The sequence below is a fragment of the Nerophis ophidion genome, linkage group LG04 (genome assembly GCF_033978795.1).
Source record: "Nerophis ophidion isolate RoL-2023_Sa linkage group LG04, RoL_Noph_v1.0, whole genome shotgun sequence".
In the NCBI taxonomy this organism is placed as follows: domain Eukaryota; kingdom Metazoa; phylum Chordata; class Actinopteri; order Syngnathiformes; family Syngnathidae; genus Nerophis; species Nerophis ophidion.
Window position 1 is genome coordinate 78,929,007 of NC_084614.1, and position 15,255 is coordinate 78,944,261.

The following is a 15,255-nucleotide window of genomic DNA, read 5'->3' on the forward strand; positions in this document are numbered from 1 at the left end:
TCCCAGTAGGACAAGGGAATCACCCGGGGGAGCACTTTCCAGTACTCCCTCGAGCGTTCCCAAAAAGGGTGGGTACTCTGAACTGCTGTTTGGTGCATAAGCACAAACAACAGTCAGGACCCGTCCCCCCACCCGAAGGCGGAGGGAGGCTACCCTTTCGTCCACCGGGTTAAACTCCAACGTACAGGCTTTGAGTCGGGGGGAAACAAGAATTGCCACCCCAGCCCGTCGCCTCTCACTGCCGGCAACGCCAGAGTGGAAGAGGGTCCAGTCCCTCTCGAGAGAAGATATATATATATATATATACATATATATATATATATATATACATATATATATACACATATAATTTATTTATTTATTTTTTTGTTTTATATTTGTGGCGGCCGTAATTTTTTTGTGGCGGGCCGCCACAAAAAAATGAATGTGTGGGAAACCCTGAATATACACCCCTAACTCCCCACCTCAACCTCCTCATGCTCTCTCAGGGAAAGCATGTCCCAAATTCCAAGCTGCTGTTTTGAGGCATGTTAAAAAAAATATTGCACTTTGTGACTTCAATAATAAATATAGCAGTGCCATGTTGGCATTTTTTTCCATAACTTGAGTTCATTTATTTTGGAAAACCTTGTTACATTGTTTAATGCATCCAGCGGGGCATCACAACTAAATTAGGCATAGTAATGTTTTAATTCCACGACTGTATATATTGGTAATTAAGAGTTGGACAATATCGGAATATCTGCAAAAAAGCCAATATCGGACATCTGTAGTTTTAGCCGTAGTATTGTTTTTAGTATTTACCGTATTTTACGAGGTATAAGTCGCTCCGGAGTATAAGTCGCACCTGCCGAAAATGCATAATAAAGAAGGAAGAAAACATATATAAGTCGCATTTTTGGGGGAAATTTATTTGATAAAACCCAACACCAAGAATAGACATTTGAAAGGCAATTTAAAATAAATAAAAAATTGTGAACAGCAGGCTGAATAAGTGTACGTTATATGAGGCATAAATAACCAACTGAGAAGGTGCCTGGTATGTTAACCTAACATATTATGGTAAGAGTCATTCAAATAACTATAACATATAGAACATGCTATATGTTTACCAAACAATCTGTCACTCCTAATCGCTAAATCCCATGAAATCTTATACGTCTAGTCTCTTACGTGAATGAGCTAAATAATATTATTTGATATTTTACGGTAATGTGTTAATAATTTCACACATAAGTCGCTCCTGAGTAAAAGTAAAACTATGAAAAAACTATGAAAAAAAACTGCGACTTATATTCCGAAAAAAACGCTACTGTTTTTCTTAAAGCCAGACCAAGAGAGGCAAAAAAGCCTAAAAAAATTGATTTTTGATTTTTTGGGGAATCGAAAAAGAATAGTTACAAATAAGAATCACGATTAATCTGACAATCAATATTTTCTGACAACTCTACTGTAAAGTGCCACTCCTATAAAATTTACAGGCCACACTAACATTATACTTTCAAATTACAATGAGGGACCAGAAAATATTGTTTGACACCACTACACTAAAGCCTGTAGAAAATGCTTTGAGGAAAAAGACAAAACATCAACAATGGTAAATGGAGGACAACAAGGTCCGGACTGACCTCCTTACAGGTGACATTTTCCAGATCTTTCTGCATCATGATCTCCTTCAAGCTGCTTTTGATCTCACGCTCGGTCAGCTCCCGCTCGGTGGGCCTGCGTGCGCACACGTGAGGTCATGTGATCACCGCTCGGCCGCGACCCATCGCCGCCATCCCAACACGTGCACACTCACGCGTCCGAGAAGAGGACGGGGGAGTCGGCGCGGTACGACTGCAGGTCCTGCATGGCGTTCCACTCGTTGATCCGGTTCTGGTCCGAAGAGACGCGGCTCTGGTAGTAGCTGACCCACGTGAGGAACAAGCTGCCTGGGAAGTAGTAGTGACAGCGCGCCACCTCGCAGGCTTTGTGCAACGACTGGAGTGCCGACCTGCCGGCCGAGAAGAAGAAGAAGAATAAAAAACAAGTTTGAGAAGCAACGGGCGTTTGTAGTGAGGTCTTTAGGGAAAGCGTTCACTGACCACATGGCCTGCACGGAGACGGGCTTGAACACGTGCACTCTGCTGTCGGTGGACACGCTGAAGCCCCTGTGAGGCGAGCGGAGGAGACGCAGAGATGAAGAGCAAAGGCGCCGCCAATCATATAATGATGGCGAAGATGGACGCTTACCCGTCTCCGTCCAGATGTATCCTGGTGTCGCTCCACAGCGGGAGAACCAAGCCGACGGAACATGAGCTGAGGGGGCGGAGCGCACACAGTGCATCGGTACAACTTCATACGTGGCATCTACTAGGGCTGTGGATCTTTGGATTCAATATCGATTCTTGGGGTGACGATTCCATTTAAAATCGCTTTTTTTTTTTCCAATTCAACACGATTCTCAATTCAATAACGATTTTTTTCCTAGGATTTCAGCTGCTGACATGCAAGCAGAGTAGTAGATTTTTGTAAAAAGCTTTTATAATTGTAAAGGACAATGTTTTATCAACTGATTGCAATAATGTAAATCTGTTTTAACTACATCCATTGCTTTCGGTCCCCTAGAGGGGGGGGGGGTTGCCCACATCTGAGGTCCTCTCCAAGGTTTCTCATAGTCAGCATTGTCACTGGCGTCCCACTGGATGTGAATTTTCCCTGCCCACTGGGTGTGAGTTTTCCTTGCCCTTTTGTGGGTTCTTCCGAGGATTTGTGCAGTCCTTTGAGACATTTGTGATTTGGGTCTATATAAATAAACATTCATTGATTGATTAAACAAACCAAAAATATGACTTATTTTGTCTTTGTGAAAACATTGGACACAGTGTGTTGTCAAGCTTATGAGATGCCATGCAAGTGTAAGCCACTGTGACACTATTGTTCTTTTTTATAAATGTCTAATGATAATGTCAATGAGGGATTTTTAATCACTGCTATGTTGAAATTATAACTAATATTGATACTGTTGTTGATAATATTCATTTTTGTTTCATTACTTTTGGTTTGTTCTGTGTCGTGTTTGTGTCTCCTCTCAATTGCTCTGTTTATTGCAGTTCTGAGTGTTGCTGGGTCTGGTTTGGTTTTGGAATTGGATTGCATTGTTATGGTATTGCAGTGTATTGTTTTGTTGGATTGATTCATAAAAAAAATAAAAAATAAATTAATCGATTTAAAAAAATATGAGAATCGATTCTGAATCGCACAACGTGAGAATCGCTATTCGAATTCGAATCGATTTTTTCCCACACCCGTAGCATCTACACACGTGCGTGCCCATGCTCACCTGTCCACTGGACTAAAGTCCACCCCCAGTAGAACGCTCTCCTCCGTGTCTTGCCGCCCATTGGTGGACACCACCACCATGTAGCGGATCACCTGAGTGTGGGCGCTCTCCAATCGGACTGCCTGGAGCGGGAATAACACAGCTCATGTCTGACCAACAACCTTGAAGTGTGTGTGTGTGTGTGTGTGTGTGTGTGTGTGTGTGTGTGTGTGTACCCACCAGTTTGATGTTGTCCTCTGGTCTGAGGACAGTAAACATGGTCTGCAGATGCTGCTGGATGTCCCCTGGGAACAAGTCAGCAACATTGCCATTAGGGATCGACCCAAATGCCTGCATCTTTTAATATCAGTATCGGCATTTTTTTATTTTTTTTTAACAAATATTGATTATTAATATTAATGTGTTGGAACTGCGCGGCGCGTTTGGGAGGCTGGCTGTGCCGGCAACCACTACCACCTTCTACCATCCTAGTCACGTACGTCGTGTCCTTGAGCAAGATACTTCACCCTTATTCCTGATGGGTCCTGGTTAGCGCCTTGCATGGCAGCTCCCGCCATTAGTCTGTGAATGTGTGTGTGAATGGGTGAATGTGGAAATTGGGACGGCGTGGCGCAGTGGGAGATTGGCCGTGCGCAACCCGAGCGTCCCTGGTTCAATTCCCACCTAGTACCAACCTCGTCACGTCCGTTGTGTCCTGAGCAAGACACTTCACCCTTGCTCCTGATGGGTGCTGGTTGGCGCCTTGCATGGCAGCTCCCTCCATCAGTGTGTGAATGTGTGTGTGAATGTGGAAGTAGTGTCAAAGCGCTTTGAGTACCTTGAAGGTAGAAAAGCGCTATACAAGTACAACACATTTAAATAGTAGGGGTGTAAAAGTACACAAAAATTTCGGCTCGGTACGTACCTCGCTTCAGAGGTCACGGTTTGGTTCATTTTCGGTACAGTAAGAAAACAACAAATTATAATTTTTTCGGGTTATTTATTTACCAGGGCTTCACGGTGGCAGAGGGGTTAGTGCGTCTGCCTCACAATACGAAGTTCCTGCAGTCCTGGGTTCAAATCCAGGCTCGGGATCTTTCTGTGTGGAGTTTGCATGTTCTCCCCGTGAATGCGTGGGTTCCCTCCGGGTACTCCGGCTTCCTCCCACTTCCAAAGACATGCACCTGGGGATAGGTTGATTGGCAACACTAAATTGGCCCTAGTGTGTGAATGTGAGTGTGAATACTGTCTAGCTGTGTTGGCCCTGCGATGAGGTGGCGACTTGTCCAGGGTGTACCCCGCCTTCCGCCCGATTGTAGCTGAGATAGGCGCCAGCGCCCCTCCGCGACCCCAAAAGGGAATAAGCGGTAGAAAATAGATGGATGGATTTATTTACCAAATCTGGAAAATCTTCCAACAAAAATATTTTTCTTAGTGGAATATTTGATCTGAGGTAATGGGAAACTTGGATAGGTCAATAATTCATAATAACATCGATTTTGATTCAATATTATGTTTTGAGCAATGACAGTTTGAAAGAGAAAAAAAACATTAGTCAACATTGCAACTTTTTTCTAAATTACATTTAGCCTTTAAGCTTTTTTATGTTTTTGTTTATTTTAATAGTATTTTTAGAATGTGCCGTGGGCCTTTAAGACATTAGCTGTGGGCCACAAATGGCCTCCGGGGCACACTTTTGCTATAGGTAATAAAAAATTTAATCTGATAAATCTGTGGGTAAAAAGCAGAGCCTTGCGACGCATGAGCGTTTATTATAACTCTCTCGCTCTCTCCTTCTCTGCCCCTCCCTCACGAATGCTGCTGCGCACACAATTGGATTTGTTTTTAACCCTGAACGCATATTGAAAATACACGCAACCCTAATTCAAAATGCTGGACATTTGAGGCATTTAAGAAACTCCACCCGGACAGCCCCGCAAAAGAGGACATATCGGTGAAAATAGGAGGTATGGTCAGTCTATCGTAGCACGGTCGCTGCTAGCATGCCGAGTGTTGTTTTTTTATTGATTGATTGAAACTTTTATTAGTAGATTGCACAGTACAGTACATATTCCGTACATCTGACCACTAAATGGTAACACCCGAATAAGTTTTTCAACTTGTTTAAGTCAGGGTCCATGTAAATCAATTCATGGTGCCTCGGTGTGCATTGTTTACACAAAGTGCAGTGCGCTACTTAATATGTACGTGTGGAACTCCTTCGGTAAACCTCCGAACCAAACCGAAACCCCTGTACAGAAACGGTTCAACACAAATACACGTACCGTTACACACCTAGGAAATAGTGTCAACGCGCTTTTGAGTACTTTGAAGGTAGAAAAGCGCTATGCAAGTACAACCCAATGTTTAACATGTATTACCCTTTTAAAGTACCAGTAGGGTGGAAAAACTAATTGACTTGATGTGCTTAGTTGTGTTTCATTGCAGCCATTAATCCATCCATTTTCGACCGCTTGTCCCGTTCGGAGTCGTGGGAGCCTATCTAAGCTGCTTTTGGACGGAAGGCGGCGTACACCCTGGACAAGTCGCCACCTCATCGCAGGGCCAACACAGATAGACAGACAACATTCACACTCACATTCACACACTAGGGCCAATTTAGTGTTGCCAATCAACCTATCCCCAGGTGTAGGAATGCACCGATTAATCGGTAACCGAATATATTCGGCCGAATATGGCAAAAAAAGCCAAATTCGGCCTTCGGTGGAATGAGTTAAAAACAAGGCTGAATAGTGGCGTGTGACGCAATTTTTTGACGCAATCAACCAACGTGCAGTGACGTTGGGATATGTTGTGTACCTGTATAAGTGTATGAGGTTACAAGCACACACTTATTGAGATTTAGTGGGGCCTTCTGTTTACATTATTAGCCTGTTGTGTAGGCTACCTGTATAAGTGTATGAGGTTACAAGCACACACTTAATTGAGATTTACTTGAACCTTCTGTTTACATTATTAGCATATCTACTGTGGCTAAGCAGACTTTTGCCAAAAGGACAATAATTCATTTGTTGTGGGTTTATCCACTTTAATGCACTTTATTTTTTTTTTGGAATGCATGTTTTGTTTCAAGGCCTAATATAAATGACAAACTTTGTGCTTTTTTTGAAAAGCAAAGGCTACTGGAATATTTGAAAAATGTCAATATTCAATAAAAAATTACTTTATTTGAAAAACATGTCAAAATATTTTTCTAGCCTATTTATGCAATATAAAAAAAATTGTGAAAAACTGCATTCATTATTCTGTATTCGGCCAAGCGTATAAATTTTATTCGGCTTCGGCCACAAATTTTCATTTCGGTGCATCCCTACCCAGGTGCATGTCTTTGGAAGTGGGAGGAAGCCGGAGTACCCGGAGGGAACCCATGCAGTCACGAGGAGAACATGCAAACTCCACACAGAAAAATCCCACGCCTGGAATTGAACCCAGGACAACTCAGGACCTTTGTATCGTGAGGAACATGCACTAAACCCCTGTACCACCGTGCTGCCTGCAGCCATTAAACCATATCCAATTATATTTTTGCAATCCGCAAAGTATGGCCATTTTAAACCTTGTTACATTTTTCAATGCATCCAGCGGGGCATCACAAAAAAAATTTGGCATAATAATGTGTTAATTCCACGACTGTATATATCGATATCGGTAATTAAGAGTTGGACAATATCGGAATATCAGCAAAAAAAGCCATTATCGGAAATCTCTAATATAGATCATATCTATTTACTTCCAAACTTTGTAAGTCTTTTGGTGTCATAAAACTTGTTTTTCCATTCTATTGGTACTTTAAACCTAAAAATCAACACATTAACTTCCCCTTTTTAATCAGATAGGCCGTTTCAAACCTGGTTATTTTGGCACCTCCTTGTCTCCAGCATTGTCCCGCCAACGGCGCCGTCTGATTGCTGACGCACACCATGCACGAGTAAAAGGCAGAGCCAATCACAAGCATTTTAGCAGGGTCCTCATTGTCGAACACAAGGCGCAGGGAAAAGTGTAGCGAATTACCTTGTTGTGTGTACGGATGCCTCAAATGTACGAAAACACTCTATGAGCATTATACTGTCAAAACTAGGGATGCACCGAAATGAAAATTTGTAGCCGAAGCCGAATAAAATTTAAACGCTTGGCCGAAGGCTGAATACTGAATACCGAATAATGAATGCAGTTTTTCACAATTTTTTTTATATTGCATAAATAGCCTACAATAAATTTTTAGACATGTTTTTTAAATAACGTACATTTTTATTGAATATTGACATTTTTTTTAATATTCCAGTAGCCTTTGCTTTTCAAAAAAAGCACAAAGTTTTTCATTTATATTAGGCCTTAAAAGAAAACATACATTCCAAAAAAAATAAAGTGCATTAAAGTGGATAAACCCACAACAAATGAATTATTATCCTTTTGGCAAAAGTCTGCTTAGCCACAGTAGATATGCTAATAATGTAAACAGAAGGTTCAAGTAAATCTCAATAAGTGTGTGCTTGTAACCTCATACACTTATACAGGTAGCCTACACAACAGGCTAATAATGTAAACAGCACACACACACTGTAAAGAACACACATCAGAGAAATACCGTCCGCTAGGTATCGTGTAACGGGGCTCAATGTGCTCCATGAGTCTCCGAAAGCCAATGTCCTCCACAACACTAAACGGTTGATCATCCAAAGCCATAAACTCGATTACCTTCTCTGTAATTCCGTTTGCTTTGGCACTGTCAGTCGCAAACTTTTTCGTCCTCTCAAAGACGTCGGCCACGAGGCACCTCCTCGAGACAGTTTGGCTGAACATTCGTTGAAGTGAAGTGAAGTGAATTATATTTATATAGCGCTTTTCTCTAGTTACTCAAAGCGCTTTACATAGTGAAACCCAATATCTAAGTTACATTTAAACCAGTGTGGGTGGCACTGGGAGCAGGTGGGTGAAGTGTCTTGCCCAAGGACACAACGGCAGTGACTAGAATGGCGGAAGCGGGAATCGAACCTGCAATCCTCAAGTTGCTGGCACGGCCACTCTACCAACCGAGCTATGCCGCCCCACAAACTGCAATACTTTTGTCACTTTCCGACACTTTAAAATATCGCCACACTGCTGACAATTTTCCGAAGGCGCCACCGCGCCAAAAAATTGCGTCATTGCGTCACACGCCACTATTCGGCCTTGCATTTACCTCATTCCACCGAAGGCCGAATGTGGCTTTTTTTTGCCATATTCGGCCGAATATATTCGGTTACCGATTAATCGGTGCATCCCTAGTGAAGTGAAGTGAATTATATTTATATAGCGCTTTTCTCTAGTGACTCAAAGCGCTTTACATAGTGACACCCAATATCTAAGTTACATTTAAACCAGTGTGGGTGGCACTGGGAGCAGGTGGGTAAAGTGCCTTGCCCAAGGACACAACGGCAGTGACTAGAATGGCGGAAGCGGGAATCGAACCTGCAACCCTCAAGTTGCTGGCACGGCCACTCTACCAATCGAGCTATGCCGCCCCACAAACTGCAATACTTTTGTCACTTTCCGACACTTTGAAATATCTCCACACTGCTGACATTTTTCCGAAGGCGCCACCGCGCCAAAAAATTGCGTCACACGCCACTATTCGGCCTTGCATTTACCTCATTCCACCGAAGGCCGAATGTGGCTTTTTTTTGCCATATTCGGCCGAATATATTCGGTTACCGATTAATCGGTGCATCCCTAGTCAAAACCTAATAAACATAAGCTGTTCTAGCTCCTACAACCTCACGACATGTCCGTGACTCACCAAGTTGAAACAAAGTTGCGGGGAAAAAAAAACGAATATCGGCATCCTTCACTACTAATAATGGCCTTGAAAAACAAAACAAAAAAATAGGTCGAGTTCTAAACCTCATTACAGGAAAACACATTGTCAAGAAGTCATTTCCGGAAAAAGGCACGGCGGTAGCAAGAATGGTGAGTGGAAGGAAACGGGAATCAAACGCGTGGGCTGACAGCGAGATGGACAATTGACAACATGAGCTGGCGGAACAAAACCTCAACTTGTCCTCACCTGCGTGTTTGCTGCGCAAGGAGAAGCGGGAAGTGGAGGAGGAAGAGGAAGAGCCATTGCCTCGAGGTAAGAAGAGCGCCGCCCCTTTGACTGTCAGGAAACTTTCACTGATGCTGCAAAACACAAAAAAGGAGAACGTTAGTTGTTGTTTTTTCCGGCAATATGCAACAAAGGTGGGATTCTTCCGCAGGACTTCAATCTATCCGTCGTTTAATTTGCATAATTGGCCGTGTCATTTTTATGGACGAAAAGAGAGAAAAAAACATGACGAAAACAAATTATTAGAAATAAACTAGATTGAACTGAAACGCTGACAGAATGTACAAACCCCGTTTCCATATGAGTTGGGAAATTGTTTTAGATGTAAATATAAACAGAATACAATGATTTGCAAATACCTTTCAACCCATATTCAGTTGAATATGCTTCAAAAACAACATATTTGATGTTCAAACTGATAAACTTTTTTTGTTGTTGCAAATAATCATTAACTTTAGATATTTGATGCCGGCAACACGTGACAAAGAAGTTGGGAAAGGTGGCAATAAGTGCTGATAAAGTTGAGGAATGCTCATCAAACACTTATTTGGAACATCCCACAGGTGTGCAGGCTAATTGGGAACAGGTGGGTGCCATGATTGGGTATAAAAACAGCTTCCCAAAAAATGCTCAGTCTTTCACAAGAAAGGATGGGGCGAGGTACACCCCTTTGTCCACAACTGCGTGAGCAAATAGTCAAACAGTTTAAGAACAACGTTTCTCAAAGTGCAATTGCAAGAAATTTAGGGATTTCAACATCTACGGTACAAAATATCATCAAAAGGTTCAGAGAATCCGGAGAAATCACTCCACGTAAGCGTCATTGAATGACCGTGATCTTTGACCCCTCAGACGGCACTGTATCAAAAACCGACATCAATCTCTAAGGGATATGACCACATGGGCTCAGGAACACTTCAGAAAAACACTGTCACTAAATACAGTTTGTCGCTACATCTTTAAGTGCAAGTTAAAGCTCTACTATGCAAAAGGAAAGCCATTTATCAACAACATCCAGAAACGCCACCGGCTTTTCTGGGCCCGAGATCATCTAAGATGGACTGATGCAAAGTGGAAAAGTGTTCTGTGGTCTGACGAGTCCACATTTCAAATTGTTTTTAGAAATATTCGACATCGTGTCATCACCAAGACCCTTATTTTTTGTAAGGCGTGGCGGCTTTTATTTTGCTGTGGCGCAATACCACGCTCAATTTTCAACCCATATTCAGTTGAATATGCTACAAAGACAACATATTTGATCTTCAAACTGATAAACTTTTTTTTTTTGCAAATAATCATTAACTTGATGCCGGCAACACGTGGATGGGGCGAGGTACACCCCTTTGTCCACAACTGCGTGAGCAAATAGTCAAACAGTTTAAGAACAACCTTTCTCAAAGTGCAATTGCAAGAAATTTATTGATTTAAACATCTACGGTCCATAATCCGTCAAAGACCAAGGAGCTGGTCATTGACTTTGGGGAGGTCGAGTCCACGGTCACAACCTATTGTGATCGAGGGAGTTGAGGTACAGACCGTGGACTCATTCAAGTACCTCGGGGTTTGGGTGTACAATAAGCTGGACTGGACTGTTAACACGGACCACCAGTACAAGAAAGGACAGAGCAGGCTGTACTTCCTCAGGAGATTGCACTCCTTCAACATTTGCAAAAAACTCCTGTGGATGTACTACCAGTCTGTGGTTGCCAGTGTTCTGTTCTACATGGTAGTGTGCTGGGGGGGGCAGTACATCTAAGAAGGACAGCTCCAGACTTGAGAAACAGATCAGGCGGGCCGGTTCTACAATCGGAATGAAACTGGACTCACTGGTGAGGGTGGCAGAGAAGAGGACTGTGGACAAACTAGTGAGCATCCTGGATGATGCCAGTCACCCTCTGCATAGCGTTATCAGTAGCCAGAGGAGCCTGTTCAGTGCTAGACTGCTTCATCCCAAGTGCAGGACTACACTCAAGAACTCCTTTGTCCCACACGCCATTAGACTGTACAACTCCTCTCTGGGACGGGGGGTATTAGGATGACAGGGGATGCAAAACAACAGTGCAATACGTTTTCATAACATGGTCACTACTGCCTACTTTGTCTTGTTATATTCTTATTTTACTGTTATTCCCATTGTTTTTATTCTTTTTGTAATATTTCTCTATTTTGTTTCCTTTTAAACCCCCATTATTTACTTTTTTCTTTAAATTGATCTCAACTCTGTACGCTGCTGCTGGAATTTTAATTTTCCTGAAGGAACTCTCCTGAAGGAATCAATAAAGTACTATCTATCTATCTATCTATCTATCTAATATCATCAAAGGGTTCAGAGAATCTGGACAAATCACTCCACGTAAGCGGCATGGCCGGAAACCAACATTGAATGACCGTGACCTAGATCCCTCAGATGGCATTGTATCAAAAACCGACATCAATCTCTAAAGGATATCACCACATGGGCTCAGGAACACTTTAGAAAACCACTGTCACTAAATACAGTTCGTCGCTACATCTTTAAGTGCAAGTTAAAACTCTACTATGCAAAGCGAAAACCATTTATCAACAACACCCAGAAACGCCGCCAGCTTTGCTGGGCCTAAGCTCAACTAAGATGGACTGATGCAAAGTGGAAAAGTGTTCTGTGGTCTGGTGATAGATAGATAGTACTTTACTTATTCCGTCAGGACAGTTCCTTCAGGAAAATTAAAATATTCAGCACAATCCCATTCAAGATCAGAAAAACATTACAGGGAGACAGAACAGGATCGCTGACAGGTCTGCCGGCTTCCAGCGCCCCTTACAAAAAAGATGAGATACAGGTAAACAAGGGGCGGGAGTAATGGGTGAAAAAAATAGAAGATTAAAATGAAATAAAAAAAAAAAAAATCGGTCTCAGCCTGTGAGTCCACATTTCAATTTTTGGGGGGAAACTGTGGACGTTGTGTCCTCCGGATCAAAGAGGAAAAGAACCATCCTGATTGTTGTAAGCGCAAAGATGAAAAGCCAGCATGTGTGATGGTATGGGGGTGTAATAGTGCCCAAGGCATGGGTAACTTACACATCTGTGAAGGCACCAATAATGCTGAAAGGTACATACAGGTTTTGGAGCAACATATGTTGTCGTCCAAGCAATGTTATCATGGACGCCCCTGCTTATTTCAGAAGGAAAATGCCAAGCTACGTGTTACAACAGTGTGGCTTTGTAGTAAAAGAGTGCGGGTACTAGACTGGCCAGCCTGCAGTCCAGACATATCTCCCATCGAAAATGTGTGGCGCATTATGAAGCGTAAAATACGACTGTTGAACGACTGAAGCTCTACATAAAACAAGAATGGGAAAGAATTCCACTTTCAAAGCTTCATTGATTAGTTTCCTCAGTTACCAAATGTTTATTGAGTGTTGTTAAAAGAAAAAGTGATGTAACACAGTGGTGAACATGCCCTTTCCCAACTACTTTGGCACGTGTTGCAGCCATGAAATTTAAAGTTAATTATTATTTGCAAAAAAAAAATTAAGTTTATGAGTTTGAACATCAAATATGTTGTCTTTGTAGTGCATTCAACTATATATGGCAGGGGTAGGGAACCTATGGCTCTAGAGCCAGATGTGGCTCTTTTGATGACTGCATCTGGCTCTCGGATAAATCTGAGCTGACATTACTTAACATGATAAGTAATGACTAATTCCACTTGTAATCAAAATGTTAAAATAATGTTAAAAATGTTAAACATGCTCAAGCATTTGAATCCATCCATCCTTTTTCTACCGCACTTGTTCAAGAAATTGCATGATTTATTTATTATTGTTTATTTAGGGCTTGCCCTCCTGGGGGCTCTTCAGACCACCAAGCACCGACATGAAAGCCTGTTTCAGGCTTACGATATGTTTTTATTTTTCAATAAGTCTCTCAGTTGCTTTCCAGCAATTGTCTTTTTCTCTTTCGTTCTCGCTCGCGCTCTGGCTCCAGCTCCTACCCTGTCTCTCCTCCCGGCTGCTGCTTATAACAGAGCGACTGGTGATTAGATAACAAGGCCCAAGTGGGCCATCTACGCACCTGTCGCTGATTTCGAGGCCGGCCCTGGCACACCCTGCTTCGCTGCAGGCCCGCAGGCCACACCCCTCCACAGTTAGCTCCAGAATATCAACGTTATTACAAAGAATACGAGACCTATTATACTCTAGTAATGGTGGTCTTACTTAAAAATGCACGCGTTTAGTTGTGTTCAAGGCGTTGAGGGGTTCCGGTTTGGTGACCGCAGGATTAGGTCTCTGCTTTTTGCAGATGATGTGGTCCTGATGGCTTCATCTGACCGGGATCTTCAGCTCTCACTGGATCGGTTCGCAGCCGAGTGTGAAGCGACCGGAATGAGAATCAGCACCTCCAAGTCCGAGTCCATGGTTCTCGCCCGGAAAAGGGTGGAGTGCCATCTCCGGGTTGGGGAGGAGACCCTGCCCCAAGTGGAGGAGTTCAAGTACCTAGGAGTCTTGTTCACGAGTGAGGGAAGAGTGGATCGTGAGATCGACAGGCGGATCGGTGCGGCGTCTTCAGTAATGTGGACATTGTACCGATCCGTTGTGGTGAAGAAGGAGCTGAGCCGGAAGGCAAAGCTCTCAATTTACCGGTCGATCTACGTTCCCATCCTCACCTATGGTCATGAGCTTTGGGTCATGACCGAAAGGATAAGATCACGGGTACAAGCGGCCGAAATGAGTTTGGGTCTCTCCCTTAGAGATAGGGTGAGAAGCTCTGCCATCCGGGAGGAACTCAAAGTAAAGCCGCTGCTCCTTCACATCGAGACGAGCCAGATGAGGTGGTTCGGGCATCTGGTCAGGATGCCACCCGAACGCCTCCCTAGGGAGGTGTTTAGGGCACGTCCAACCGGTAGGAGGCCACGGGGAAGACCCAGGACACGTTGGGAAGACTATGTCTCCCGGCTGGCCTGGGAACGCCTCGGGATCCCCCGGGAAGAGCTAGACAAAGTGGCTGGGGAGAGGGAAGTCTGGGTTTCCCTGCTTAGGCTGTTGCCCCCGCGACCCGACTTCGGATAAGCGGAAGAAGATGGATGGATGGATGGATAGTTGTGTTCAGTGTTGAAAAAAAATATGATATGGCTCTTACGGAAATAAATTTTAAAATATTTGGATTCTTGGCTCTCTCAGCCAAAAAGGTTCCCGGCCCCTGATATATGGGTTGAAAAGGATTCGCAAATCATTGTATTCCGTTTATATTTACATCCAACGCAATTTCCCAACTCATATGGAAACGGGGTTTGTAAATAAAGGACTCCTTTAATGTACCCTATAATCCCTATAATACCCTATAATAGGGACGGCGTGGCGCAGTGGAAGAGTGGCCGTGCGCAACCCGGGGTCACTGGTTCAAATCCCACCTAGTACCAACCTCGTCACCTCCGTTGTGTCCTGAGCAAGACACTTCACCCTTGCTCCTGATGGGTGCTGGTTGGCGCCTTGCATGGCAGCTCCCTCCATCAGTGTGTGAATGTGTGTGTGAATGGGTAAATGTGGAAGTAGTGTCAAAGCGCTTTGAGTACCTTGAGGGTAGAAAAGCGCTGTACAAGTACAACCCATTTATTTATTTATTTATTTATAATCCTGTGTGCCTTAATTATGAAAAAAAAGACCAAAAATAGACCATTCATCGGCAGTGCGCCTTATAATCTGATGCGCCCTATGGTCCGGAAAATACGGCACATCGGTTTTAATAATCCATAACTTTCTTAATATTTATAACAGGAAATGATTCCTTTGTCACTGGAATCATCTTTACAAGAAGACCTGCCCTGGTTTCATGTAAATCAATACACTTTTTGTGCAATTTTACACACAC

At 43.2% G+C, this 15,255-nt stretch overlaps 1 protein-coding gene across 3 annotated transcripts in view; it reads right to left on the reverse strand.

The window, feature by feature from the left end:
• The window catches only part of ssh2b (slingshot protein phosphatase 2b), a 63,626-nt gene that overhangs the window by 22,388 nt on the left and 25,983 nt on the right, over positions 1 to 15,255 (reverse strand). For 2 of the 3 annotated variants that reach the window (XM_061899116.1, XM_061899114.1), the window contains 7 exons: positions 9,369 to 9,481; positions 3,545 to 3,609; positions 3,326 to 3,447; positions 2,236 to 2,301; positions 2,088 to 2,153; positions 1,802 to 1,996; positions 1,629 to 1,722 (listed from right to left, as the gene is read on the reverse strand). In XM_061899116.1, coding sequence (XP_061755100.1) covers positions 1,629 to 1,722; positions 1,802 to 1,996; positions 2,088 to 2,153; positions 2,236 to 2,301; positions 3,326 to 3,447; positions 3,545 to 3,609; positions 9,369 to 9,481 — 721 coding nt within the window. Of the gene's footprint in view, positions 1 to 1,628; positions 1,723 to 1,801; positions 1,997 to 2,087; positions 2,154 to 2,235; positions 2,302 to 3,325; positions 3,448 to 3,540; positions 3,610 to 9,368; positions 9,482 to 15,255 lie in introns of all 3 variants that reach the window. The other variant, XM_061899115.1, reaches the window with a different exon arrangement.